The 25,159-nt window shown below is 40.2% G+C and overlaps 2 protein-coding genes across 5 annotated transcripts in view; one reads left to right on the forward strand and one right to left on the reverse strand.

Moving 5' to 3' along the window:
* The window catches only part of ngef (neuronal guanine nucleotide exchange factor), a 43,424-nt gene extending 37,737 nt beyond the window's left edge, over positions 1-5,687 (reverse strand). The window contains exon 1 of the mRNA XM_033632258.2: positions 5,200-5,687. Coding sequence (XP_033488149.1) covers positions 5,200-5,413 — 214 coding nt within the window. The 5' untranslated portion in view covers positions 5,414-5,687. The remainder of the gene's footprint in view (positions 1-5,199) is intronic.
* Positions 5,688-14,812: 9,125 nt separating this feature from the next.
* Positions 14,813-24,741, forward strand: mrps23 (mitochondrial ribosomal protein S23). Of its 4 annotated transcripts, none has more exons than XM_033630408.2 (6): positions 14,813-14,831; positions 18,379-18,449; positions 19,761-19,940; positions 22,089-22,166; positions 22,430-22,553; positions 24,230-24,741. In XM_033630408.2, exons 2-6 carry the CDS (start codon positions 18,406-18,408, stop codon positions 24,344-24,346), a joined length of 543 nt encoding a protein of 180 aa, XP_033486299.1. In that variant the 5' UTR covers positions 14,813-14,831; positions 18,379-18,405; the 3' UTR covers positions 24,347-24,741. The 4 variants fall into 4 exon arrangements, with proteins under 4 accessions (XP_033486299.1, XP_033486300.1, XP_033486298.1 ...); XM_033630409.2 differs by lacking the exon at positions 14,813-14,831 and adding an exon at positions 16,274-16,361; XM_033630407.2 differs by lacking the exon at positions 14,813-14,831 and adding an exon at positions 18,222-18,306.
* Positions 24,742-25,159: the final 418 nt, after the last annotated feature.

Below are 25,159 nucleotides of genomic sequence, written 5' to 3' on the forward strand. Positions count from 1 at the left end.
CTGCGCAAATCAGGCCTTCATGGTCAAATAGCTGCTAGGAAACCACTGCTAAGGAGAGGCAACAAGCAGAAGAGATTTGTTTGGGCCAAGAAACACAAGGAATGGACATTAGACCAGTGGAAATCTGTGCTTTGGTCTGATGAGTCCAAATTTGAGATCTTTGGTTCCAACTGCCGTGTCTTTGTGAGACGCAGAAAAGGTGAACGGATGGATTCCACATGCCTGGTTCCCACTGTGAAGCATGGAGGAGGAGGTGTGATGGTGTGGGGGTGTTTTGCTGGTGACACTGTTGGGGATTTATTCAAAATTGAAGGCACACTGAACCAGCATGGCTACCACAGCATCCTGCAGCGACATGCCATCCCATCCGGTTTGCGTTTAGTTGGACCATCATTTATTTTTCAACAGGACAATGACCCCAAACACACCTCCAGGCTGTGTAAGGGCTATTTGACCAAGAAGGAGAGTGATGGAGTGCTGCGGCAGATGACCTGGCCTCCACAGTCACCGGACCTGAACCCAATCCAGATGGTTTGGGGTGAGCTGGACCGCAGAGTGAAGGCAAAGGGGCCAACAAGTGCTAAACACCTCTGGGAACTCCTTCAAGACTGTTGGAAAACCATTTCAGGTGACTACCTCTTGAAGCTCATCGAGAGAATGCCAAGAGTGTGCAAAGCAGTAATCAGAGCAAAGGGTGGCTATTTTGAAGAAACTAGAATATAAAACATGTTTTCAGTTATTTCCCCTTTTTTTGTTAAGTACATAACTCCACATATGTTCATTCATAGTTTTGATGCCTTCAGTGAGAATCTACAATGTAAATAGTCACGAAAATAAAGAAAATGCATTGAATGAGAAGGTGTGTCCAAACTTTTGACCTGTACTGTATGTTAAGTTAATGCATAGAGACTGCAACATATTGATTTTCTTTTTTTTTTAAACAATTTAAAACAATGACAGTCTTATTTTTTTGTAAATCTGCACACAGCCCATGGATTTGCTTAGCCCCTCCTTGCCCTACTCTCTCCCTCTGTTTATCAGAACACAAATGAGACAAGCTAAAGGAGATGAGAAAGGTAGTTAGTGCATGCTGAGATCCCTCTGCCTTCAGCTCGGCTGTAGCATCTTGATTTGAGCTTGCACAAACCCTAGCACCAGGGGTTAAATTGGGCTGGCAGCCAGCAGCACTGGGTCTAATTTGTAATGTGTAATGGCAGCAACAGAAATTTTGCTGATCTGGCAGGGAGTTGAAGTGGTTTGTTATCGTAGGATACTACTAACATTGCCTGCTACTGTGAGAAAAGGATCGAGGACTTATTAAATCGGACTGCCAGCCAAGATCAGTGGTGCACTCACATTCTCCTCAGGTGGTTGTTTTTCTGACTTTGATGTTTGTGAAATTTAAGTTATAATGTGGAAACAACATGAACACCACAAAGTTGTGTTGTATTTTATTGCTCAGTGTGTTTAACAACATGTTGATAATGAAAAGGAAACAGATAGGTATGCCTTGAAATATAATTCATTTACACAAATCACTGATTTTTCATATTATTCCAATACCACAAAACTGTAGCACAAGGCTGTGGAGGTAACTGGGATGTCTGCTATGTGCCCCTCAAAAAAGTGCAGATCATTGATCAGTAACATTTCTGCAATATCATTGTGAGCTTACATAGCCTAATTACATACAGCTGGGATTCTGAATCAGTGCATTAAAGTCAGTATTTTATCTTTACTAATGTAAACCTGTACCTAATGGCTGGTAATGCATTGAAGATGAGTTTTGTGGGGTGGGCAGCACTAGCTGTTGAATGTACATGTACCGTAATGAAGTATCACAGAGAAACTGACACCATATTTTGCAAAAATTATCAAAACAAAAGGTTTGAAAAGTTAGATACATTTACATGTATCAACTCAATGAAACCGATAATGTGAAAAGAATCGGTCCATGAAATAAAAGATAAAGTCCACACACCAGAAGCTGCTCCTTCAAGAATTTATTTGATGTAACGTTTTGGGCTCCTGCCCTTCATCATGTCTGATGAAGGGCATGTCTGATGAAGGGCAGGAGCCCAAAACGTTACATCAAATAAATTCTTGAAGGAGCAGCTTCTGGTGTGCAGACTTTATCTTTTACTTCATTCTTACTTTTTGGTCCAGCACCCAGCATTACGTCTTTTAGGATGTGTGTGCTATCTTTACCCGTTTATAAAAGAATTGGTCCACCCATCAGGTGGGACCTCATTCATTCCTATCAAAAGATGAACAGCGCTGCTTCCACATCATTGGGCCCTAGAGACTTCCACCGGCTGAGCTGGCTACTTCCTATTTTGCAGTCCGCTAACTTGAATGGGGATAAAATGATTAATCGCATGGCTCTTCTAAACTTCCCAAATGTTATTGGACTGAAGAGATCAAATCCTGATAGTCAAACTCATCATTTCACGGTGGTTGTGACCCTCCAAAAAAAAAAATATATATATATATAATAATAATTATCCACTAATTTACAGACATCTCTTTCACAATGTAAGTCTATGGGGAAAAGGTTTTTGGGCCAGATGGCATCACTTGACAGGCTCAGAAGTTGTAATTTCACTGTTAGCCTCAGAGCCCGGTGCACTTCCTGGGGGCCTGGTTGCTACAAGATGCTAACTCTGGTCTGTGTCTCCCTACTATGCCCCCCTACCAATCAGATACCACCACAAATAGAATCTAAATCTGCGGTTCTAAGTAGGTTTCTACTTTTATTGTTTTGACCACAGATAACAGTACTGAGCTACCCTATGACTGGAATTTGCCACATAATGTTAGCTACAGTAGCTGTATGGGTAGTCAACTTTTGCTAATGCTAATGGTAGCCTAAGTTAGCGATTTAACATTATGCTAGTTGCGGCTATTTCATTAGAATGAAATGACATAACGTGAATAAACATGACTAAAGACAACATCTCCTATGATCCCAAACTACTTCACAGCATCATTAGAGTCCTTCTTTTATTGTTTATTGTCTAATTAAGAGGCCTCTAGTGGCAGAAATTCCATATTGTGTGTTTAAGACATGATCATTTTTCAAGATCAGTGTGTCTTCCACCTTCGTAGTCTCTTACACAGACTCCGATGATGTCAGCACGCTGGCTGACTCTGTCGCCTGTGGACATTCCCATAGGAAAGTTGTAATAGAACTAGCGCTGGCTCCCAGCGGCAGTGATGTGATTGGATCCAAATCCATGTACTTCTGTACTTCCTCGACCAACGGCTGATTAGCTTTGCCTTACGCCCACCTACACTGGAATTGCTGTTCCCCGAATTGTTGTCCGTAGTACAACAGAAATGGAAGTGTTCAGTGCATCGCAAGAAGAGATAAAAATGGATATGATTTCATTTGATTCAGCTGTATTGCAGAGCTGCAACATCTCTGTTACATGTAACACACGTGCCGTACCTATGGCAACGCCGTCACGTGGTCTGGATATCCCCACCCATTTCTATTACAAAACGAAAGACGAATGTCCCCAGACTCCCATAACATTTGCTCAAACCAAAGAGATAACCTGTGAATGCTACAAATCCACTTGTTCATAGCAATGTACAATACATCTGTTTGTACCAGTGGTTCTTCCTCCTTCTACACAAAATAAATACAAACATTATGTAAAAGGAAAGCTTTGAGCTTGTAAGAAGCTGGACTAGCTGTTTTTCCTGCCCCCAGCGATTGTGCTAAGTTGTTCCAAACATGTCTGTAGGCAACAGACTTCCAGGGGGTGAAACTAACATCAATCTTCTCAATTACTATTGCTCCTGGTAAGAAAGAAAACAAGCCTCTTTACCTGGATGTGTTTGAAGCTTCACCAGTATCTCTTCATCTTTACAAATTTTTAAGACAACATTGCTCTAACAACATTGTCTCAACGTCTCAACATTTTACCACCAGCACTATTTTTGAAATTGTAGGTTTTGTAAATGCAGCCAGTGGCTAGCTTCGCTAAGTATGAGCACAGTGCGAAATGTTAGTTGCATGTATCACAGTAAGTTCAGTTACATATTCATTTGTGATGGCCGCACTGTGCCGTAATCTGTAGTGCATTTATCAGTTATGTTATCTAACCATGTGATCGTATCCTGATAAAATTCAAAGGACAAAGTTATCAATGCAAATGATCAATATACAGGAAAACTGATAACTGGTGACAAGATCAGGTAATCTTAATCAATATCATAATTTATGATTTCATTTGAACTGGAAACTGCCTCTGAAAACACCTGTTTTAGTTTTGTTTTTAATTTGAGTCACTGGACGATCAAGTGACTGGATTTTGTGACATTTTTAAACAGGCTTCACTATTTTATGACTTTGTTTTACTTTTCCTATTTGTGAGAGTGATGCTAGTTATATATTAAGTAATCACTTTAATCCCTTCCTTTGAGGCCTATCTGAGATGCCGGGCAAAGTCTAAGCTCAAAGACTTTATTGTTGCATTTGGTGTGGCCCTGTGAATATGTTGCATTCCTATACAGTACATAACTAATAATAAATAATATACTGGATAAAAACACTACGAGCAAAACATTTGTTGAGGTTAATTATTACTGTTATTCAGCTTCTGTGATTGATCTGTAAGTACAAAGCAGGCTGGTGAATAAAACTCCCACCAATACAACAAAATATCACATATGTTTGGGTGTTTCATTTAAACATACAAACTTCAAGCTGTTTTATGTTTTTAAATCATGAGGTCAGAGGCTGACCTTTGGAAAGTACCAACAGGTATTACTCAGACTATTGTGCTGTTAAAACAGAACTCGTTTCTCAGGTTGCATTCATGTAGATTTCTACTGAGGGACTGGAGTACCAAGCCTTTGTTCCACTTTTAATAACAACTGCATGCACTGCCAATAGGACAACAAAGCAGAGCAACAATATGCAGTAAGACTCCATTACTGAGCAGAGACAGAGCTGAATTCCTAACTATGTTGCTGCAGTGTGATTCTTTCAAACAAAGTCGGTCAATGTTGACTGTGCATTCATTCAAATAAGTACAAACATGAATTTGGCTCTGAGTTAGGCTAAAAACCAACTTCTTTAGGACCAGGAAGTCACCTAAAGTGTTAAATAACTTGTGAGACACAAACCCATATTCCCCAGATTTGGGGTACAGTGCAAATACAGTGTAAAGACTGATGTTTTCTTACTTTCAGACTGCTGAGCTGAGACCAGCCTCTTCTTCCTCATTGACCGATAAAAGCGTGAGTTCCTTTGGATAGGCTCTCTGCTGAAACCAACTTTTGGGTCATCCTCGTCATCATCATCATCATGGCTGGGTTGAACCACAGGTGTTGGATGCTTCTGTGCAGTGTCCTGTGACTTCTGCCCCCACTTGCTCCTGAACAGAGCAGTCACAGACATAGTAAATGATTCCCTTTTCTTGATTAAAAAAAAAGTGAGTTACGAAGATTCTGCTTGACTTTGAAAAAATGGGGGAAAAGTCATAATTAGCCAGAATCCAGGAGCAAATCCATGACTAGAAATGAAAAGTCCTGCTGAAAATAAATCCCAAGAACAACTCTGAGAGCGGAGAAGTGGTTCACAGGCCGTGTTTCCTTCTTGTCAGTGGGACAATAGTGTTGTTAGCGACGCAGGCAGCCTGCGGAACCAAGAGAGTGCGTCACTTATTTCTGCCTAAGCTGTAATTATTGCATTTATGACTCTCTCTCTCCTGCTCTTTGTCCCTCCTCTGATAGACTCCCTCCCTCCGTCCCTCTCTCTACACCACCCTGTTACGTGCTGACATTCCTGAACTGAACCTGGCCTTACCAGCCTGCCTGTATCACGGCTCGACAAGTCTCCCTGTTGTGGAACCTGAAAAGCCACCCACTGACAAACTACAGTCTGTTCACTTCTGTCTACTTTCAGAGTATCTCAGATCCCTCCACAAAACCTGTCTATGCTCTCGCTCTTTCTATTCAGGCAAATTGTTCAGGTTAAAGAAGAGAACTTATTGCAAAGATGCAACATGCATTTTGCAGGTAGTGTATGTCATTTCCTTGTGTGGAACTGTACATTATAGTTATAGTGTGTAATGTTTCATGTCCTGTTGAGCCAGGGCCCCGTGCTGTAGTTTTATGTGCAGTCAGGTGACAAGGAGAGTTTAAAGTTCACTTTCTCTTTTTTCACGCAGTAATAAGCCTGCCTGTGCTGCCTTTCAATAGCACAGAAACCAAAGTAACAAACACAATAGTGTCCCGAGAGACTGAGAACATCTCCTGCTTTGTTGTCCAGTGGGATGTTTATTAGAAGACTATAGTTTTGTTTTTTTAACTGTTTTGTATTCCTTACCTTTCCTTAGCCTTATGAGTAGGCTTAGGAAATAAAGCTACTGCATGCATTATGTCTTGTAGTTTGTCCTGGTTTTATTACCCCATAACCACACCTTCTCCTTGTTTATTTCCTCTAAAAAGATTACAGTGGCATTATTCTGTTCTTTATCCAATAATTAATGTAGTCAAGATAACCCTCTCCTCCAGCTCCTTCTGGGGGACCCTGATGTTTTTAAAAGCCACATGAGATGTACACCGATCAGCTAAAACATTAAAACCACTGACAGGTGAAGAGAATAACGTTGATCATGTCGTTACAATGCAATGTTCTGCTGGGAAACTTTGGGTCCGAGCATTCAGGTGGATGCTACTTGACATGCAGCACCCAGCCAAACCCCGCTGCAGGCCAAGTATGTCCCCTCATGGCAATGGTACTCCTTGATGGCAGTGGCCCCCCAGCAGGACAATGCACCATGTCACACCATAAAAACTGCTCAGGAATGGCCCAAGGAATGTGACAAAGAGCTCAAGGTGTTGACCTGGCTTCTAAATTCCCCAGTTCCCCATCTAAAAGAGCACCTGTGGGACATGCTGGTACCCCACCTCACAACCAACAGGTCTCAAAGGATTCACCACCAACACCCTGGTGCCAGACAACACAGGCCACCCCCAGAGATCCTGTGTCCATGCCTTGACATGTCAGAGCCAGGTCCGATCCAGGGAGGCCCCACTGTGGATGGGGGTATCTCTGGGGTACTGGCATGTCCCACTAATGCTTGATCAGATTGGAGTCTTGGGGATTTGGAGGCCAGGCCGACACCTTGAGCTCTTTGTCACGTTCCTCAGGCCATTCCTGAGCAGTATTTTTACGGTAAGACATGGTGTATTGTTTTGCTGTGGGGTGCTACTCAGTACATTTATATGCACAGTTAAGGCCATTTAATTGGACTACTGTCCTTTTCCCAGTATACAAGGACAGGAGGAGAATTGAAGTATGTCCGATGCGCTACGATAGGTGATGATATGCCCCCTTTCAGCTTGTCAGTATTGGACCTTTTTCCAGTTGACCTATTCATATTCACAGACCAAACAACCAAGCATCGTCCAGCTGTTCCGCCACTTTTTTGTAAAAGTCGTGTTTTCTCCCAACAACCTATTTTAAAATGTGTAACTCTTTCAGCTGACACAGCATGAACTGTGTCTCTCGTCCGTCCAAAAATGGAGCATGCACAGAGCGCCTAGTCTCTGTCTACATACAGTAGTAGTTCGACTCCCAAGCGCATTATCTGGGTGTGCTAGTTTGACTTTGAGAAATCTGATTTAGTACAATTTCAGTCGCACAAACATGTTTACATGTATTTTAAAAGTCCGGTTTAGTCAGAGTAGGACAATCAATCGATTTTCTCTAATGTCATGTTAACGTACTGGCTGTCATTAGGGAGGGCCGCTGCCATGAGGGGGTGTACTTGGTCTGCACCAATGTTTGGGTCGGTGGTGGGTGTCAGGTGGCATCCACATGAAGCCAAGACACAAAGGTTTCCCAGCAAAGCAGTGCATTGTCGCAAGATGATCATTGTCTTTCACTTCCCCTGTCAGTAGTTTTAATGTTTTGGCTGATCAGCGTATAATGTCTTCAGCTGGGTTCACACCAGGAGCTCCTTCCAGCTGGTTGTGCCTAGAAAAAGCTCCAAAAGGAGATGCTCAGGACACTTCCTGACCAAATGCCCAAATCAGATGCCCAAACCACCTTAACTGGCTCTTTTTGATGAAAAAATAGCAGTGGTTCTACTCAGCGCTCCTTCCTGGGTGGGCCTAGCCACCCTAAAGAGGAAATTAATTTCAGCTTCTTGTATAGATCAACTGGTAAATCCAAAGCTTTGCCTTCTGGATAAGCTCTGTCTTTACTGCAATGGTCAGGTACAACACCCGCATTACTGCCGATGCTGCACCAATCTGCCTGTCAATCTCACTCTCTGTTTTGCCCTCACTTGTGAACAAGAACCAGAGGTACTTTAGCTCCTTTACTTTTTTATTCTCAACAAATACCATGAAAAGACCAAAGCCAACAATGTTAGTCTGCCTCTCAGTCACCATCAGTCCATCTCAGTTTCAAGCCCACTGGTTCCTCCTGAGGACATAAATCTTTAAAAACGGCTCACAAATATACAGTTTCATTTTTTTTAAAGCTCAGAAATTCCCAGTTGACCTACAGTGGACTACTGTAGGTTTTAGCAAATGTTACTCAAACAGGAAGATTTATTGTATTTACTGGGGACTATTTTCAGCAGTGGATTAATACACATTTGGTGGTCTAGTGAATATTTGGGGCATCGGCATAGTGTATGTGGGACTGAGTTGAAATAAACTACAGTGAGTGTAAGTGCTCAAGGTTAATGAGGGAACATGTCACCCAGTTTGGCTATTTGATGGTTTTAATAGTTTTTGGACAACAGTGGAGCTCTATGGCACAGAGTAAGAAGATCAAGAACATCAGGCTTTGAAGCACATTTTGGTGAATGGACTGCACTCACAGCTGCTTTTCTAGTCTTAGAGAACATTTGAAGGGCTTTGCAACACAGGCACCATTCACCCATTCATACACAAACACAGACACAGACACAGACACAGACACACACACGCGCGCGCGCGCACACACACACACACACACACACACACACACACAATGTCTAAAATTAAATCTGACCTTCAAAGATGGGGAAGTTTACCTCTATCCCTGATTGGAAGAATTAACACAGTTAAAATTAACATCTTGTCCAAATTCCTATTTCTGTTCCAATGTCTTCCCCTTTTTCTGATGAATCGTTTTTTCAATGCTATTGATCAAACTATTTCTTCCTGTCTATTGGCTGGAAAACACATGCAATATACACACTACACATGCATTAAATGGGACAGGTGCCCCCAAGCAGTTTGGGGTTCAGTGCCTTGCTCAAGGGTACCTCAGCGGTACCCATTAGGCGACTGGCACCTCCCCAGCTGCCAGTCCACATTCCATGCTTTGTCCATATGGGGACAGAAGCCAGCGACCCTCCGGTTCCCAAGCTAAGTCCCTATAGGCTGAGCTACTGCTGCCCTACCCCCCAAGAAACATATCCATTAACAAATGTTGTCATATTGTTAAAACGCTTCATTGAAGTTACCGTATATGATTTCTATCCTCAAAGACTCAAGGTTTTCAGGACTGCATCATTCCATCAGTTTGACATATTCTACATGTCTTGTGAGTCATTTTAGACGCCTTTCCTCAAAATTCACCCTGACAGTTTTCTGTGCCTCAACCTGAATTAAAAGTTTCAAGGACCTATACTCAGCATAACTGGCCATAGCAAATTACTGAAAAACAAAACAAAGAAAGAGTAATGAGAACGGGTTGGTGAGTGAGCCTGCATTCTTTACATTCCAGCTGGCATTTAGGCAGAACTTACAGCGGTTTTACGCTCAATTTTAAGCCTTGCAGCTTTTGTAAATCCTGTGTTTTCTTATTTGTTGGAATGAAATCTCAGTGTCCTTGTGTATACAGATTAGCAACTAACCCATGATTGTTTCATGGAGGTACTGATAGGTTCTGATTTAGGACAGACAGTTGGACATCTAAAGCTGACCAAAAGTCTATTCATTCCCATGTTATCTCAGCAATGTCTGTCATAAGCGAGTCATTCCTGCCTATGGCCATCAACCTGTACAACTCCTCCCTCAGAGTGACAGCCACTCTGAATCAATACGACTGGCGCTTGGACTTAATTAATTGACCTATCTGCAAACTCTCAATAATTGGTGCAATTATTCAACTGTAATATTCTTAACACCTCTTGAATGTATATATTTATTCATTATACAATGCACATAACTGCACATACTTTTTATGTTTATTCTTATTCTTGTCTTTATTCTATTGATGTATATATTTAATAACCATTATAGCATAATACATATTTTATATTTCTGAATGTAACACTAGTTTATACAGTGTAATCTCGCACAGTGCACATATTTGTATGTTTTTACACACACTTATTTTATTCCTAATATCTTACTGTAAGTACCAGTGTTAATGGTGTAACATAATGCACATTTTTATTTCTATTTTATTGTATTTTGTTACTTACATGTAAATACTTCTATTTCATACCCCTATTCTTACTTCTTTTAATATTGACAAATAACTATTAATATCTGCTATATTCTGCAGTGTGAAGATGCCCTGCAGACAATTTGACTGATTTTTTTTTATATATATATAAAAGTTAGGCAGCAAACAGAAAGAGATGGAGAAATGATTCAGAGCACCCTTTCTGAATGCCACGTGTCACATCCAATCTGGCTGATGACCTGAAGTAAAGCTTAACTGAATATATGGCGTTACTGTACAGTGTTTTCTTTGTCAAAGAAATCCTTCTCAAAAGCGTCAAAAGTGTTAAAGAAGTCTAAAAGAAAAGCAACCTTTTTTTCTGAAATCAAGTGTGATTAATGTTGCACATATGTTGTTAGAGAGTTCTTATGGGCAAAAACCAGATTGAGCTTCATTAATTACAGATGTAAGTACTATTTTGATTGTGCTACAATTAGTAGGACCAATCAATAGGCAAACTGCCAATATGAATTCAATGTTTATGACTTTCAGGAAATATGAAGCCCTTAATCATACTCCAAGGTAAGGCAGTGACTAATATGCTGTCTTTCAACACTTCTAAGAGAAAGGGGCGCCATCTGCTGGTAAAATAATTTGGAGACTTCAGGAGAAAAACCATCTGTTCCAGAGGACTTGTTATCACTGTACCACACTAATGATAGGAAAAGATCGTAAAGGTGTCTCTCTGAGTAATTCATTTAAGGGGTGCTCTGTGTAGAGGAATTTGTGAATAATATTGTTTTCATATTCTGTAGTATACAATCTCTTAATAAAGGCAGAGCAAAAGTAGGATATTAGATTTTAGGTCTTTGGTTGTATTTCATAACATTCTTTCTAAGCTGATTAATAGTATTCATATTTATATGATGCCTTCACAGTTTGATTCCAATGGTATTGTTTTCAGGACGTATAAAGGATAAAGGTCCCTCTGTCCTCCTATATGTGTTATCTAAACTCTTGTAAATCATTTGTATTTTAACATCTTCTGTTAAGATGTCCATTAATATTTGAGTAAACAGAAATACTGGTGTAATGTTTCGTTCCTCTTATTTTCTAATACTGACCAATTTCTTAAAGTACTTAACTTATTCATATTTGAATAGTCCCCAGTGTAAACAATGCATATTTTTTTCTTTGCTAAAGCTTTTTTTTTTTTTTACCTTATTTTCCTCATATTTAAGAAGAGAGTTGTTCCATTTCCCAACAACTGTTGTATGCTGACAGTTCTGTTGTATACACACAGAGCTGTCATACCATACAGGGAGTTACAGAAAAGAATAAATAAATAAATAAATAAATATAGAATAATGTATCATCTGTTCATATGGAAATTATCAACCACATAGTTGGTTTTTTTGAGGCCTCTTATTGTGCACAGACATTTTGATGGACAGGTGGTCAAGTGCAAAAAAAAAGGGTATCTCTTCCACAATTTTATATTTTTTGCACATACAAAGAGCTGGTAAAGGAAAAAAAAAGAAAAGAAAAAAAGTGTGCATGCATAGTGCACCCTGCTGGGAGGTTTCAGTCAGCACCAGAGGGTTTCTTGAAGCCTTAGTACACACAGTACATTTGTGAACAGTAAATGTCTGTCTAGTTGACATGTGAGGTGTCTCAAAATCTATACCATATGCACCTCCCAAGTGCTACACTTTCACTTTCTACATTTATCATTTATAACAGACAACAACAAAGCAAGCAATGCCACATTCTGCACACTTTAGTGCTCTGTAAAATATAAAAAAACATTCACAATCAACAAATCTTCACACAAAATTGCAAAACACTGTGAATAAATAAAATAATAAACCAACAATCTACCCTCTAAAGGAGGAGTTTGTCCAGTTGTAACAATCAAGCTAAGTGCATTCTGCTCTCCTCCTCACTCTGTTTCCCTCCCTTCCCTTACTCTCCTCTCCTTATTTTCTTCTCTAAATAAGCTTTAATATTATAAAAGAATGCCAGAAAACAGACCCATGCAGCGGCTGCAGCTCTGCGCTCTTCCTGTCCACCTCAGTGCTCTTTGCGCACAGCATGTTAAAACACAACCAAACTGCATGTCAGATTTGTTTAAATTAATTATTATTGCTGGGGTGTGGGAAGTGTAAACTTTTTTTCAAATTGAGTTTCTTAAAAAGCATGGGAGCCCATTTCTGCCACTGATAGAAAAAAAATATCCATGTGGTAAGTCATAATTATGAGACAAACAGTCAAAACTATGAGATATAAACTGCGCATGCACTGCCTGGTGCTGTTTTCAAATGACCCTCTATCACCTTGCTGGCACAAACATGGCACTCATGGCATGCTAGCAATATGCAATGCTAAATAAGGTAATTATTACAGGTGATTTTTGTAAATGTTAAGTGTTCGGTATAATTTCAAAAGTCTTTTAATCAACACTTTTTTGTAGTTTTGATCATATCTCTTAACTGTGAAAGAACCATTTGTCATGGAATGTAACATTTATGTGGCAATTGACAGTATTGCTAAAATGTAAACAGACAAAAAAACAAGTCAAAATTCATGCCGCTTCAGCGCACTTGCCGTTCTGACGTTTTTGAAATGCATTAGTTTTATTACATTTGCCAAATGTGGGTTCCATGCATTTCAAGTGTAGCTGTTATTCCGGCTAGCTGTTATCCTCCGATACCCCGAACCAGAGCCCTTGAATAGATATATTCTACGGCACTGCAATGCGTCATAATCTGAAAGCCACGCCCCCAAAGGGGAAACGAGGCCCACATTCCCCTCCGCTTCTTCAATCGTTCACTGTCATTTTGCCTCTGCAGCCGCGCATTAAGTTTCCACTACTGTATTGCTAGCTACTAGCTACAATTATTAGCTATAGATAGCTAATTATAGCTAGCTAATAATTAGCTAATAATAAGATGGCAAAGGATTATTTTAGCACGCTATGCCTACCAGAGAGGTATATAGATAAGCTTAATATTGCCGGTCTACCTCAGTGTCCCTTCTCCTTACCTTGCTCGTCTTGGAAAAAACATTATGTGGAGATTCTTTTTTAAGAAGATGAGCATTTCGGCATGCTCAGCCGTCAGCCTGCTGGAATGGACTGTTTGAATCACGGAGCGCTGGGCACAAATATAATAGAAGTTGCATTCATACTGTCAATGCTTTAGCTTAACATACATAAATACAGTTAACTGTTATTCTAAAAAACGGGAGTGTATCTATGTTTCCAGGGTTCTATGTTTCCCGCTCAACCAAGCGGGAAACATAGAACCCTTTTTGTGTAAGCGGGGAAGATAGAAGCTTTTTTGCAGGGTTAAGTGGGGAACATAGAACCCTGGAAACATAGGGATGACCCCTAAAAAACACAGTTGTAGGGTTTGACAAAGTGTTTGCTGCACACATAGGCATACCGAGTGTCAGGATCCTACAATTTCTTCCCTGTTGAAGCCTCACATTTTATTGCCTGTATCCACTTTTGTCTTCTACAAGGTTCCGTTTTTCTGCGGGTTTTTAGCCTTATTGGCCTAGCTGTTTTATAAAAGGTAAGAGTCTCACTCCTACCACTATTTTTGGCTGAGATACACCGTCTAGAAAGTGGGATCATAACTTTCACGTTTCATGTGGCTTTATTTGGTGATATTTTATGGTGTTTCTGTGTCAAAAACAACATCAGCTATCACAATCACGCCTGATGTCAATGAGTCTTGTTTGATCACTGACAGTACTGTTTTGAAGCCGAATGACCAACTTGTCTTTTCGAGCTCTGCCTGGATCTTTTCATGGAAAAAACACTGTAGAATGGTCATACTTTGTGCTTTCTTATTCAAATTTGAAACAAGTGTTCATTGATAGTGTGCCTACAGCCCCATAAGGTCATTTACCTGCTCAGATGAAGCCACAGACAGTTATGTAGTCAGAGCTGTCCAGAAGCTACAGTCATTTTAATTTGGGTATGTCATAGCCTCGCGTCACCAGGTGTCTATTCACTCTGAATTTTGTCTGGATTCTGGTTCCGGTCTAGGGAGCGGATGCGGTATTCACCAAATTCACCAAACTAAAAGTGTTCACCATAGTAAAACTTTAAATTCTGGCGCACCATCGATTTGGGGTGATGAGGGGTGTAAGAAAATCGATTAACTTAATGGCTTGGGGCTTTTCTTGTAAATTATATTCTTTAAATTAAAAGTTTCACCGCATTTTCATTAGCTTGGTGCTTTTATTTTTACGGAAAGGCACATCCATTGAATTCCGGATCCTGTCTCACTCGTCCTGGTTCCGTTTCCTTACCAAAACGGCAACTAACGGCCCCAGACTAGGTATGTCATTTTAGGCGTTGTTGCTACAAAATGGGGGTGGAGTACAAGATTAGAGAACCAGAAAAGTGAGTTATTTTAAATATTAATGGGATAGTTCAAATTTTATGAAGTGTGGTTGTATGAGGCACTTATTGATAGTCAGTGTATTAGCTACAGCAGATGCACAACGTGACCCCAGTTTTGTGAAGCATTGAGGAGGAACAGTACAGACAGTTGCAAGCGGCTGAGGAAGCGGGCAGAGTGAAGATTATCCCTCGCTGCGGGGAGAGGAGAGAGGGCTTCCCCGGAGGTCAGGCCTCTTTACCCAGTGCCTCTCCTTCACACTTTGGCTTATTTTCACCCAGCCCAGCACTGGTACCTTGGAGAGCGGTCCCTCGCTGCGGGGAGAGGGGAGAGGGCTTCCCCGGAGGTCGGCCTCTTTTACCTGGTCCCTCTCCTCCATACTTTGGCTTATTTTCATTGTGCCGATGGTGGCTTGGAAAACCGCCCCTAACTGTGTCACACGGGCAGAAGGGAAGGCGGCTGGAGCTCGGTCGGTCCCCTTCTCCACACTTTGACTTATTTTATCCTACTTGGTTCTATTTCTCCCTCTCTGGGAGCCTGGGCTCACCGCGCAGCAGCCCACCGCATCCATCCACCCCTCCCTCCCTCGCAGCCCTGCACATATACTCCCGAGGCTCGGCTCTCTCTCACGGCGCAGCGGCCCTCCACATCCCTCCGTCGCCGCCCCGCACATATACTCCCGAGCCTCGGCGCCTCTCCTTGACCAGCTAACCTAAATACTATAAACACACTAGTAACTGTAAACCTACACTAAAAAACACTATGCTAACAATACAATTCGACAAATTACCAGCTATTGTCTCTGCCCTGATCCAACCTACTCGCTGTCGGTTTGATAACTGCGGACAGAATGATTTTATAGTAAGGGGAGAAGTAAAGGGAGGAGGGCAGGCTTTAGCGTGGACGTTAGTGACGTCATCGAAAAAGAGTCATTCGCCTCAAATGTAATGTAATGTAAATTCAAATGTAGTAACCAGGTTTCAAGCTGAAGAGGGCACTCCATAGCACATTTTTAAAATAAAATGTAGATTTTCAACAGTTTGCACTAAACTGTCAAGATTTTGAGCAGGATCAGTCAGTAACACTACTATACAACCAGAAACAATGATTATCAGCTGAAAAAAATGGTTTTAGGGTTTAGTTACTCTTTAAGGTCATATTTAAGCATTATACTTATTCAACAGGGGTGCAGAGGTTTGTTTTTTTTTTACAAGATCACAAGATGGATGAGTTAGGTGACTACTTGAGGTCACGGCATGTGCCTGAGGAAGACATACAGCGAATGGTCAAGGACAAGGTAATTATTATACACAGAGAAAGCTTAATTTTGACAAATCACATAAACAAATAACAAAAAAAACGTTTTGAAGAACTCTGTAAATCATTTGACCTAAGAATTCATGAAATATTTTTTCATTTTAGATTGATTCCAGTGTTGTAGCTCATGACAGATGAGGAGCTGAGAGAGTAACTGCATCCTGTGCGATTGAGTGGCTGTTTTTGGATAAGAATCTTTTGTTTAAAACAAGAAAGTATGTTGCATAAAATTCTAATCTTGTTAAAATTTCACACATTTTCAAGGTTCACATTGCAGGCACGCTTGTACTTAGTCTATTCAGGTACTGTTGTTATTTAGTAAAAGGCAGCTTGGCATTGCCAGCCATTCCATGAGCCTATATGGTTTACTATTGCAGGCTCCCGGCTGTTGCAAGTGAGATTAAATTGTCATTAAAATGAAAACATGCAGCTTTGTTTGCTGTGATTGTTTAAATATTACAATATACATGTGTGGATGTTGAATTTTAATTCAGTTCTTACAAATACACAAGTTAATTGACAACAAAGCATTTTGTACATGTTTTCTTAGAGTTAAAACTATTTCGAAACATCTTTGATGTGCCTAAAAAGTTACAAATATATTTCATATATTATATATTTCATCACAGGTTAAAACATCTAATTTTGACAATGACTGCAATCACTACGTAAATGTCAACTTGTCCTGAAATGACACTGGAAAATATCATATCTAAAATACAAAATGTCACACAGGACCATGAAAGTTAATAATATAGCTCTAGTTTGTTGTTTATGAGCTCTCTGAGTTTAATATAAAGGTTAATTGTTACATACACAGCATTTGTTAGTTTCAGATTGTATTCCCGACAAGTCGATACAGATATCGAACAAGTCTTTGTCACATGGGATGTCCTTGAACATGCACTCTTCAAGGCAGAGCTGAACCTTTTCCAGGTCCACGGAGTGCAAACTCTGCCTCCATACAGGTGTGGGACTGCATGCAGAATGGAGGGACATCCATGACTTGATTGTGAGTTGAGGACTTGACAGATTCTGTGGTTCTTCTAAGCCAATACAAATTAATTAATCCTTCCTAGGAGGCAGATATTGCAATATTGGTGAACTGGAATCAAGTTGGCGGGAGACAGTGTGGTTTTTACATCAGACTAGCCTACCTTTTGTTAAACTTAATAGTGGGTTGTTGTCTAAGTCAGTCTGGCTGTATTGAGATGTTTTAATAGTGGTTTAATTGAACAACAGTCACAAACAGTGTTGAGGCTTAGAACAAACACTATCATTACCTGGCTGTCCATGAAGACACGTCAGGGAGACGTGATGCTGCTCTGCAGGGAGCTTGATGGGCATGCATTATCAGTGGTGGCTGTGACAACAAGTTAAGTTCAAGAGGGAGGGACAGGGGTTCGATTCAGATGCAGTTGTTGGGCACAAAACACACTATTAATTGAGAACTGATGCCACAGGCCAAATTTACAAATTAAATCTTGGATCATTGAAAGAAATAGAAAAATATGTCTTGCAAAAAGGGCACTTATCTAGTCAGAGGGCAAAAGGGCAGGTGCTTGAGCACCACCTGGAGTCTAGCTATGCTCGTGCCTGATGTTGTAGTTTTTTATAGAAAAGTTTAAAATCCCGTCTGGAGTACGTCCACCTCTTCTTGTGAATGTGGAATTTCCCATATAATCAAACTAACTGTACAAACAAACAAACAAACAAAACAACATCAGCAACAACAATGATATAATAAGAAAAAGAATAATAAGAATGTGTTTTTCCACCTCGTTACTTTGAAAACACTTTAAAATGTCTTTATCCTGAATTGTTTGCCCAATTCCTCTTAAATAAAGTTGAACTTCCACCCAACAGTGATGACAGGATTACCATTACATCCTGTGAGAGGCAGCAATGTGCCGCAAAACAGATAGTCTACAAGGCTATTCAAGAGAAGGCTGAGACACGGGGTCAAACATGGGGGGATTGCACATGCGCAGTAACGTCTGGTCTGCACCCTCCAGAATCGCAGCTCAAATTACACTGCGCATGTGCAATCCCCCCATGTTTGACCCCGTGTCTCAGCCTTCTCTTGAATAGCCTTGATAGTCTACCGGAAATGCGAGAAAGAAGAGGAAGCTGCTCGAGTCGACCGGAAGTCTTGTAAATGTAGGTAGTAGACGTTAAAGATGCTTAAGACACTGATGTAATACTAATACATCCGTGACTCTTTTGTTAAAGAGCTGCAGCTGTGGATGACAAACCAAGATGGCTGGCAGCAGACTAGAGAAGTTTGGGACTGTATTCTCCAGGTAAGATAGCCGCAGATCACATGGTGTTTATGAAGCGTTTGGTAACTAACTAGCCATATGCCTGATCTGTTAAAACCATCTGCGGCACAATAAACGCCGTCGTTGAGCAGAGTTAATTAGCTGGTTATTTGAAAAACATCGTGTTGCTTCATTGAGTAAAAACGGCTTTTTTTTCTGCAACCTCCATTGAACAGACTCTCCTGCAGCAGCGATGGTATTATTAACGTTAGCCAGCGGTCACAGCATTTAGGTCAGGACGGCAACGTTAAGTCACCTTAGCAGACATCACAGGCTGTTGATGAATATCAACGAAACAAAGCTGAAATGAGCTAATGGTACATGAATGTCAGTCTCAAAGAGCATGACCGGTCACACGAGTGTAAGGACACGGTGTGATGACATCATAGGCATGCGACCAAGACTGACGTCATGTTTGTGCGGAAGTGGAAGAAGTCGTCAGATATTTCACTTTACTAAAAGTAACAATAGGCTCGTTCATAACATTGAAAAGATTCCTGTGTGTCTTTCTAACTTCCACAAACAAGCACTGACTGCATGGTCTATGATATACAAGCACACCGCACCGATATTCTATATGGAACAACGATCTCTATTTTTCAAAGAAGGGTTCAATAATAACATTGTTTGGGTGAATCAGTTATTTAATAGTAGTGGTATTTTGTTCAGTTATCAGAAATTTCTTCATCAATGTCAGATACCTGTAATTCCTAAACAGTTTGCCATAGTCTTTGATGCTATCCCATCTGGTGTATCTATGCTGTTTTAAAAAGTTGTACTTTGATATCAGCTTCTGATATAGATGTTGCTTCACTGCATGTAACTGACTCACCAGTTGGAAAAGTGTGTTTTAAACCCTCAGGTTGTAAAAACAACTAAGATCCGTTCACCTGGTGTAGCCTTTTGGAATAGCCTTGTAGATAACCTATGCTGGAAAAAGAATTGGACTCTCCTACAAAAATTCTTTTTGACCAGTAAGGTTAAAGAAGTGTCGTTTAAAATCATCGTATTTACATTCCACGACTGTGTTTGTATGTTAAGAACTTGTCAGATGGGGTCTTCAGAATGTTCCTAAACTCACTAAATAGTGATCACAGTGTAAGATAAAGAACATCATTATGTCATTCTTAGAATTTTTATGCACCTGAGCCCAACATTTTTATTCTTGAGCTCTGATTTGAAGACAGCAATGTGATTATTATTTATCTCTGTGTAAATCTGTGCTATACAGTTAATGATATTACTCTCAAAGGCCACCTAAATCTTCCAACTGTGTGCTTGCATGATGGACAGGGTTCGAGATCTGATGCGCTCTGGGGTCATAAAGCCATCAGAGAAACCCATCTGGTATGATGTATATGAGGCTTTTCCACCCAAGAGGGACCCACTTCATGTGAAGCCCAACACCAGAGCCTTTACCAAGACACAGGAAACTGTTCCTGAAATCTTCTACAGAGAGGATGAAGTCAGAGCGTAAGTCAAATGCTATGCTTCCATACCACCTACATACTGTCTCTGGCTGCGTCTGAAATCATTCACTGATTCACTACTCCCTACTCACTATATAGGGTGTTCTGTGTAGGGGACTATGTAGTGAGCTCATCTGCATCATGAAAAAACACTTTTGGACATTAGTCATTTTCACGGCGTCATTATTTACGTCATGGCTGTCGCAAAATTAAAACATGTCATATCAAAGTCAGCTGGTAGACCATCCATAACAAATACTGACATGTATATTTGTGATAAAAACATGAATTTACTGAGCGTATTTCCCCAAATTAATAAATAATGTTACAAAGTACTTTGTGACTGTTTCTGTTGTGAGATGCGCTGCACTGCTCACATTATACATATTAATAACATTACACTGGCAAACAGCGAGAGGAGAGAGAGCAGAGCAACTGCAACCTGTCCTAGTAATGGAAGGAATTTTCTATTTAACCTTTGTTGTGTTGATGTTTGTTTAACCAATCAGTCATGTAATAACTTGTGAATTGAATGTGTAACATTATGCATTACGCTAATACAGCACAAATTAGGGATGTCCTGATCCTCGGATCGGGTATCGGCACCAATCTCGTTATTTTTACAAAATCGGAATCGGTAATAAAAGATCAGAGGAATCAAAACAACAAAAATGGTCAGGTTTTTCATCTATGTTGTTCATTGTTGCCTCCGCTTTCCGATGTATTGTAACCGAGTGTCCTGGGTTCTCCTAACTGAGTGCAACTAATGAGCAATACTCTTTCTCCTTGACTGCTGTAACACTGGAATTTCTCAGTTATGGGATCAATAAAGGTGTATTGTATTGTATCGTATAAATGGACAGGAGTCGTGACAACTGGTTCAGGGGCCACTCTGGAGGGACAATTTGTTTACAATTCAGAATTTGTTTACATTTTGTGCTGCTCAACCACCGATAAGCTTTTTGGATACTATTTAAATAAAAACAAACCTTATGGGACAACTTGGATGCATTCTTTTTTTTTCTTTCTTAAATCTTTGCAAAGTATTGGATCGGACTCAGTATTGGACTCGGTTTCAAAATAAAGGATTCGGTATCGGATCGGATGCACACAAAAAAAACTGTCTAAAAAACCTTTAGTAACTGATATACAAATTGCCACTTTGTGTATAAAGCCAATATCCCTTTTTTGCCTCAATCAAAGAAACAGTATTGCTTTTTACTGTAATATTTTTTTTATATTCAAAACTGGAAGGAGGCAGCTTGGCTTAATAATTTTTAAGAGTTAAATGATGTGCTGAACGCGTCCCTTGACTCATTTTGTAGTAATTTGCACAGAGCCTGAAGCAGAAAGCCTGGCTCAACAGAGTCTAATCTCAGTCAGGTTATCTCAGACTAACACTTAGTCAGGTTACCTCTGACTGAGCCTTTAGGGTTTGCTGAGCCAGGTAAACCATAAAAAGCCTGGCTTTGTTGAGCTGGCTCTGTGGTACATCCCTCTGATCTCAGTTCTCTCACAAACCTACAGTTTATCTCTGTCTCACCCATCATCAGTGCTGGAAGGAGGGTCACTTCCCCTGCTCACTATCTAAGCAACACCTTAGATCCCCTAAAAGTCTCATCAGTTTCATCATTGGATTAGTTATTAGATAAGACATACACATCTCTCCTGTCTGTTTTCTTATAGTCTGAATGCAAATAAACATAGTTAACAATGAAATTAGGACTGCTAATGGCACTGATGTAGTTCCCTCACACAAATCAAAGATTGGCTACACAGTGTGTCCCCTGCTGTGTGATTCTGCACAGCTGTTGTTGTTTTTTCCTGAATATTAATGTAATATCAGTGTCTCCTTACAATTTAGATTTATCCCTGGCACATAATAAACAGTCTGAGTTGAACCATTGCTAATAAAGTGTATTGTCCTCCTATCCTGTCATACTCACCTATCCCATCAGTACATATTGGGTGATTTACTGTAATAATGAGTTTTATGGAATGTAGTCTAAGTGAAATTTGTCATTTTACTAGAGCTCATCTGAATTTACAAGCTTGTGTTTGGATGGAAATCAGCTGCTGCTCATGTCAGCATTAAAAGTTGCTGCAAGATGTTTTCACAGGTTCCACTCACTCGTAATTGTCTGTCTTTCAGGAAGTTCTATGAGTGCTTTGGGACAGGTCCCTGGGCTTTTGATCTGTCCAAACCAAACTTTGTTTCTACATGTCAAAGGTATGTTTATTTGGTTTGGCAGTGATTTGTGAAAATAAACTTTATAATATAAAAGCATGAAAGCAACTGTCAGATAGGAAAAGGGGACTCGTTTGGATGTGTATGGTTTTTACCCTGCCAGAATCTGTGGTGGCTGCACAACAAGTTAAAGGTTTAAAAAACAAACGAGTTCAGTAAAAGAGATTACTGTGTGTTACATGAAACATATTATTTCCATTCCAGTGTCACTCAATGTTTGTTATTCTCTCAATTTAATTCTGTAGGTTTGTAGAGAAGTACATGGACTTAAAGAGCCAGAGTGATCTGGATGACTCCGCTCTGTTTGAAGAGACGTGGAAGGCTTTTCTCTCAGAAGGCATCGTGCTGAGAAGGAGAGGAACTGCTCCTGTAAGAGTCTCGCTAAAAGTATCATACTAACGAGGGCTGCCACCTAATCATCAATGAGTCAAATCATCAGTGGGAATTGAAGCGACTGTGTTTACATGCACACTAATATTCCAGTATTAGTCGGTAAATGACGGTGAGCTCTGTGCATTGTCATGGAGATGTTGAACGCAAACCAACTCGCCAACAGTTTGTAGGGATGAGTAGAGTGTGTGCCCAAAAGGAAAGTCCACATTTCTGGTCAGCAGGAGAAACACACCGTCCGTCTGTACCATACCTAGCAAAATACACAAAACAGCCTCAGACTCATGCAGTGCGTCTTCTGCTGCAGCTCCACATTGTCATAGTTTATCTAAAGATTACAGTCTATCAGTCTTTATCACATCTTTATTGATCAGCCAACCTTTCCACTATGGCCAAGTGCAGACAGGTATTTGTGATATTTTGGCATTTTTTTAATTCCTAGACATTCCAAATATAGTCTACAGGTAGGCCTATTTGGATGTAGAACAAGCTAATTATTTAATCCATAATCCTCAGTGAACCATGACAGATATTGAAATGAAATGAAAAAGTTACACAACCTTCCTTCTACACTAACAACCATGACTACAAGTAAATTGTTCACTTGAGGAAATACAAACAATTTGTCATTGACCTGGATTCCAGCAGTGTGTTTCAAATCCCATACTTCCTTTAGTACACTTACTTAAACGTAGCACACTATGTACACTGTGTACTTCTTGCATGGTCCACTAATTTCAACAGGGCATTGTTGTCTCAAATCGCACACTGCTGTTTTGCACTTACCAGAAATGACAAAGGCTTTTTTTTTTTTAAATCACCTCTTTTTCTTCTTCTTTGCCTTCTTTTTAAATGGTGAATCGCAAATGGGCGGTGAAGCATTATTGCCAACATTTGACCACTATTGCTGTCTACACATAAACAAAACTTAGGCCTCAGTGTCTATGCTGATTAAAATGTGCTGCCGTAGCTAGTAGCTAAGTTAGCTAGCTAGTAAATGCTAACATAAGCTAGCAAGCTTATGTCATATTGTTTGTGGTACCAACTCATTACAGATCCATTAAACATTACTGATGACCTCTATTGGTACTTCATGCAAAAAAAAATTGTTGTCCCAAAGATGATGACAGTTTAGAGTGAGAAGTGTACATCATTTCACACTCAACTTTTGGACCGTTTTGAGTGTGCCACTAGTACACGGCATGTGACTGTAGTTAGCGTGCGTGTGTGTGGCTGTACTCTGCCACTGCTTTTCTGCCATAGAAAAACACTATGTGAACACGCCTATATTTTCATTCTGTCATTATATCAGTGGCGTAAAATCTTCTCAAAATCACAGTAATTTTATTAATTCCTATTATTTCTTGGACAGTATATCATCCAACAAAAGTAGTTGCATGACAGACCAAAATGTGGTTCTACTCCCATATAAACTGAAATGACACAATTTAGTGATTATCTACAGTTCTGTGTTCAAAACTGAAATCTTATGAATCCTGGGGAAAGTGATATATTCCCAGCAAGTAACAATTTTAAAATCAGTAAAAAAAACAAACAAAAAAAAACAACAACAACTCAGCTCTGAGTGTTGTTGCAGTAGGTGGCCCTCCCTGAAGTTTGGAGCACATGATCACAGTACTGTCTTTGTCCTGCAGGTGTCAGCAGAGTCCAGGGATGCAGTGCTCAAGCTGAAACTAACAGACATGTTGGCAGAGCTGCAGTCAGTGGGTGCAGACAGCGAGAAGATAACAGACACTAAACACACACCATAGACCTCAGCAGCTCAAGGCCTCTCTGATAAGCTGCAGATGCTCTTTGACTTTAAGAAGTTGTGTTTTTGCTGCTCCTCTGGAAGTGATGGTCATCTGTAGTAATGGCTTTATTTTAAACACCAAGTCATGTCATACCTGTCAGTGATGTCCCTTGACATCAGGAAGTGCTCTGTGGGCTGACAGGATGCCAGCTTCATGTTTCCTAAACTGATGTCATTTTCCACAGTGCACTGCAGCACCAGCAGGATGCTATCTGTCATATAAGGATCAAAGGAGCGATTATTCCTGAGTTGACATTTAAGTGGAAATAGTCCAAAAACATACTGTATGTTGTGTGGAAGTATATAACTGTGTGTGGAAATAAAATGTGAAATTAAAGTTACTTTTATAACATCTGTGGGATTATTAAGTGTTTTACTTTTCAGTGTGAAGACTAAGATCTGTTCAGCTTCAGTCACACCACTCAGCTGGAGCAGTCTTTATTTTCTGATGACTGTCTTATAATATCTCCTCTCATTCCACAATTTGAGCCCACTTGAGAAAATGTTTTTGTACAAATCTCAAGTAAGTTTGTGAACGAATTTAACACTCTGGTATTTATGTATTTTTTTCCTTAAAGGAAATGTCTGCACCCTGGCACCATGCCACAAAAGTTAAATCCAGACAGTGTTCTGGTCCTGCTTGGATTCTCATTGGGTCAAAATGTTTGAGAAGTTGAAACCACACTTTTATATAATTAACACCAATAGGCTGACCAGCCTTGTGATGGCAGGTGTGGTTAACAATCTACAGGTTTCCCGCAGATCCTAAAAA

The sequence above is a fragment of the Epinephelus lanceolatus genome, chromosome 4, assembly GCF_041903045.1.
Source record: "Epinephelus lanceolatus isolate andai-2023 chromosome 4, ASM4190304v1, whole genome shotgun sequence".
Taxonomy (NCBI): domain Eukaryota; kingdom Metazoa; phylum Chordata; class Actinopteri; order Perciformes; family Serranidae; genus Epinephelus; species Epinephelus lanceolatus.

Coding starts and splice junctions, on each gene's coding strand:
- mrps23 (XM_033630408.2), top strand. CDS start 18,406: ATGGCTGGCAGCAGACTAGAGAAGTTTGGGACTGTATTCTCCAG. Junction 18,450..19,760: donor TTTGGGACTGTATTCTCCAG/GTAAGATAGCCG, acceptor CATGATGGACAG/GGTTCGAGATCTGATGCGCT. Junction 22,167..22,429: donor TTTGTTTCTACATGTCAAAG/GTATGTTTATTT, acceptor TTAATTCTGTAG/GTTTGTAGAGAAGTACATGG.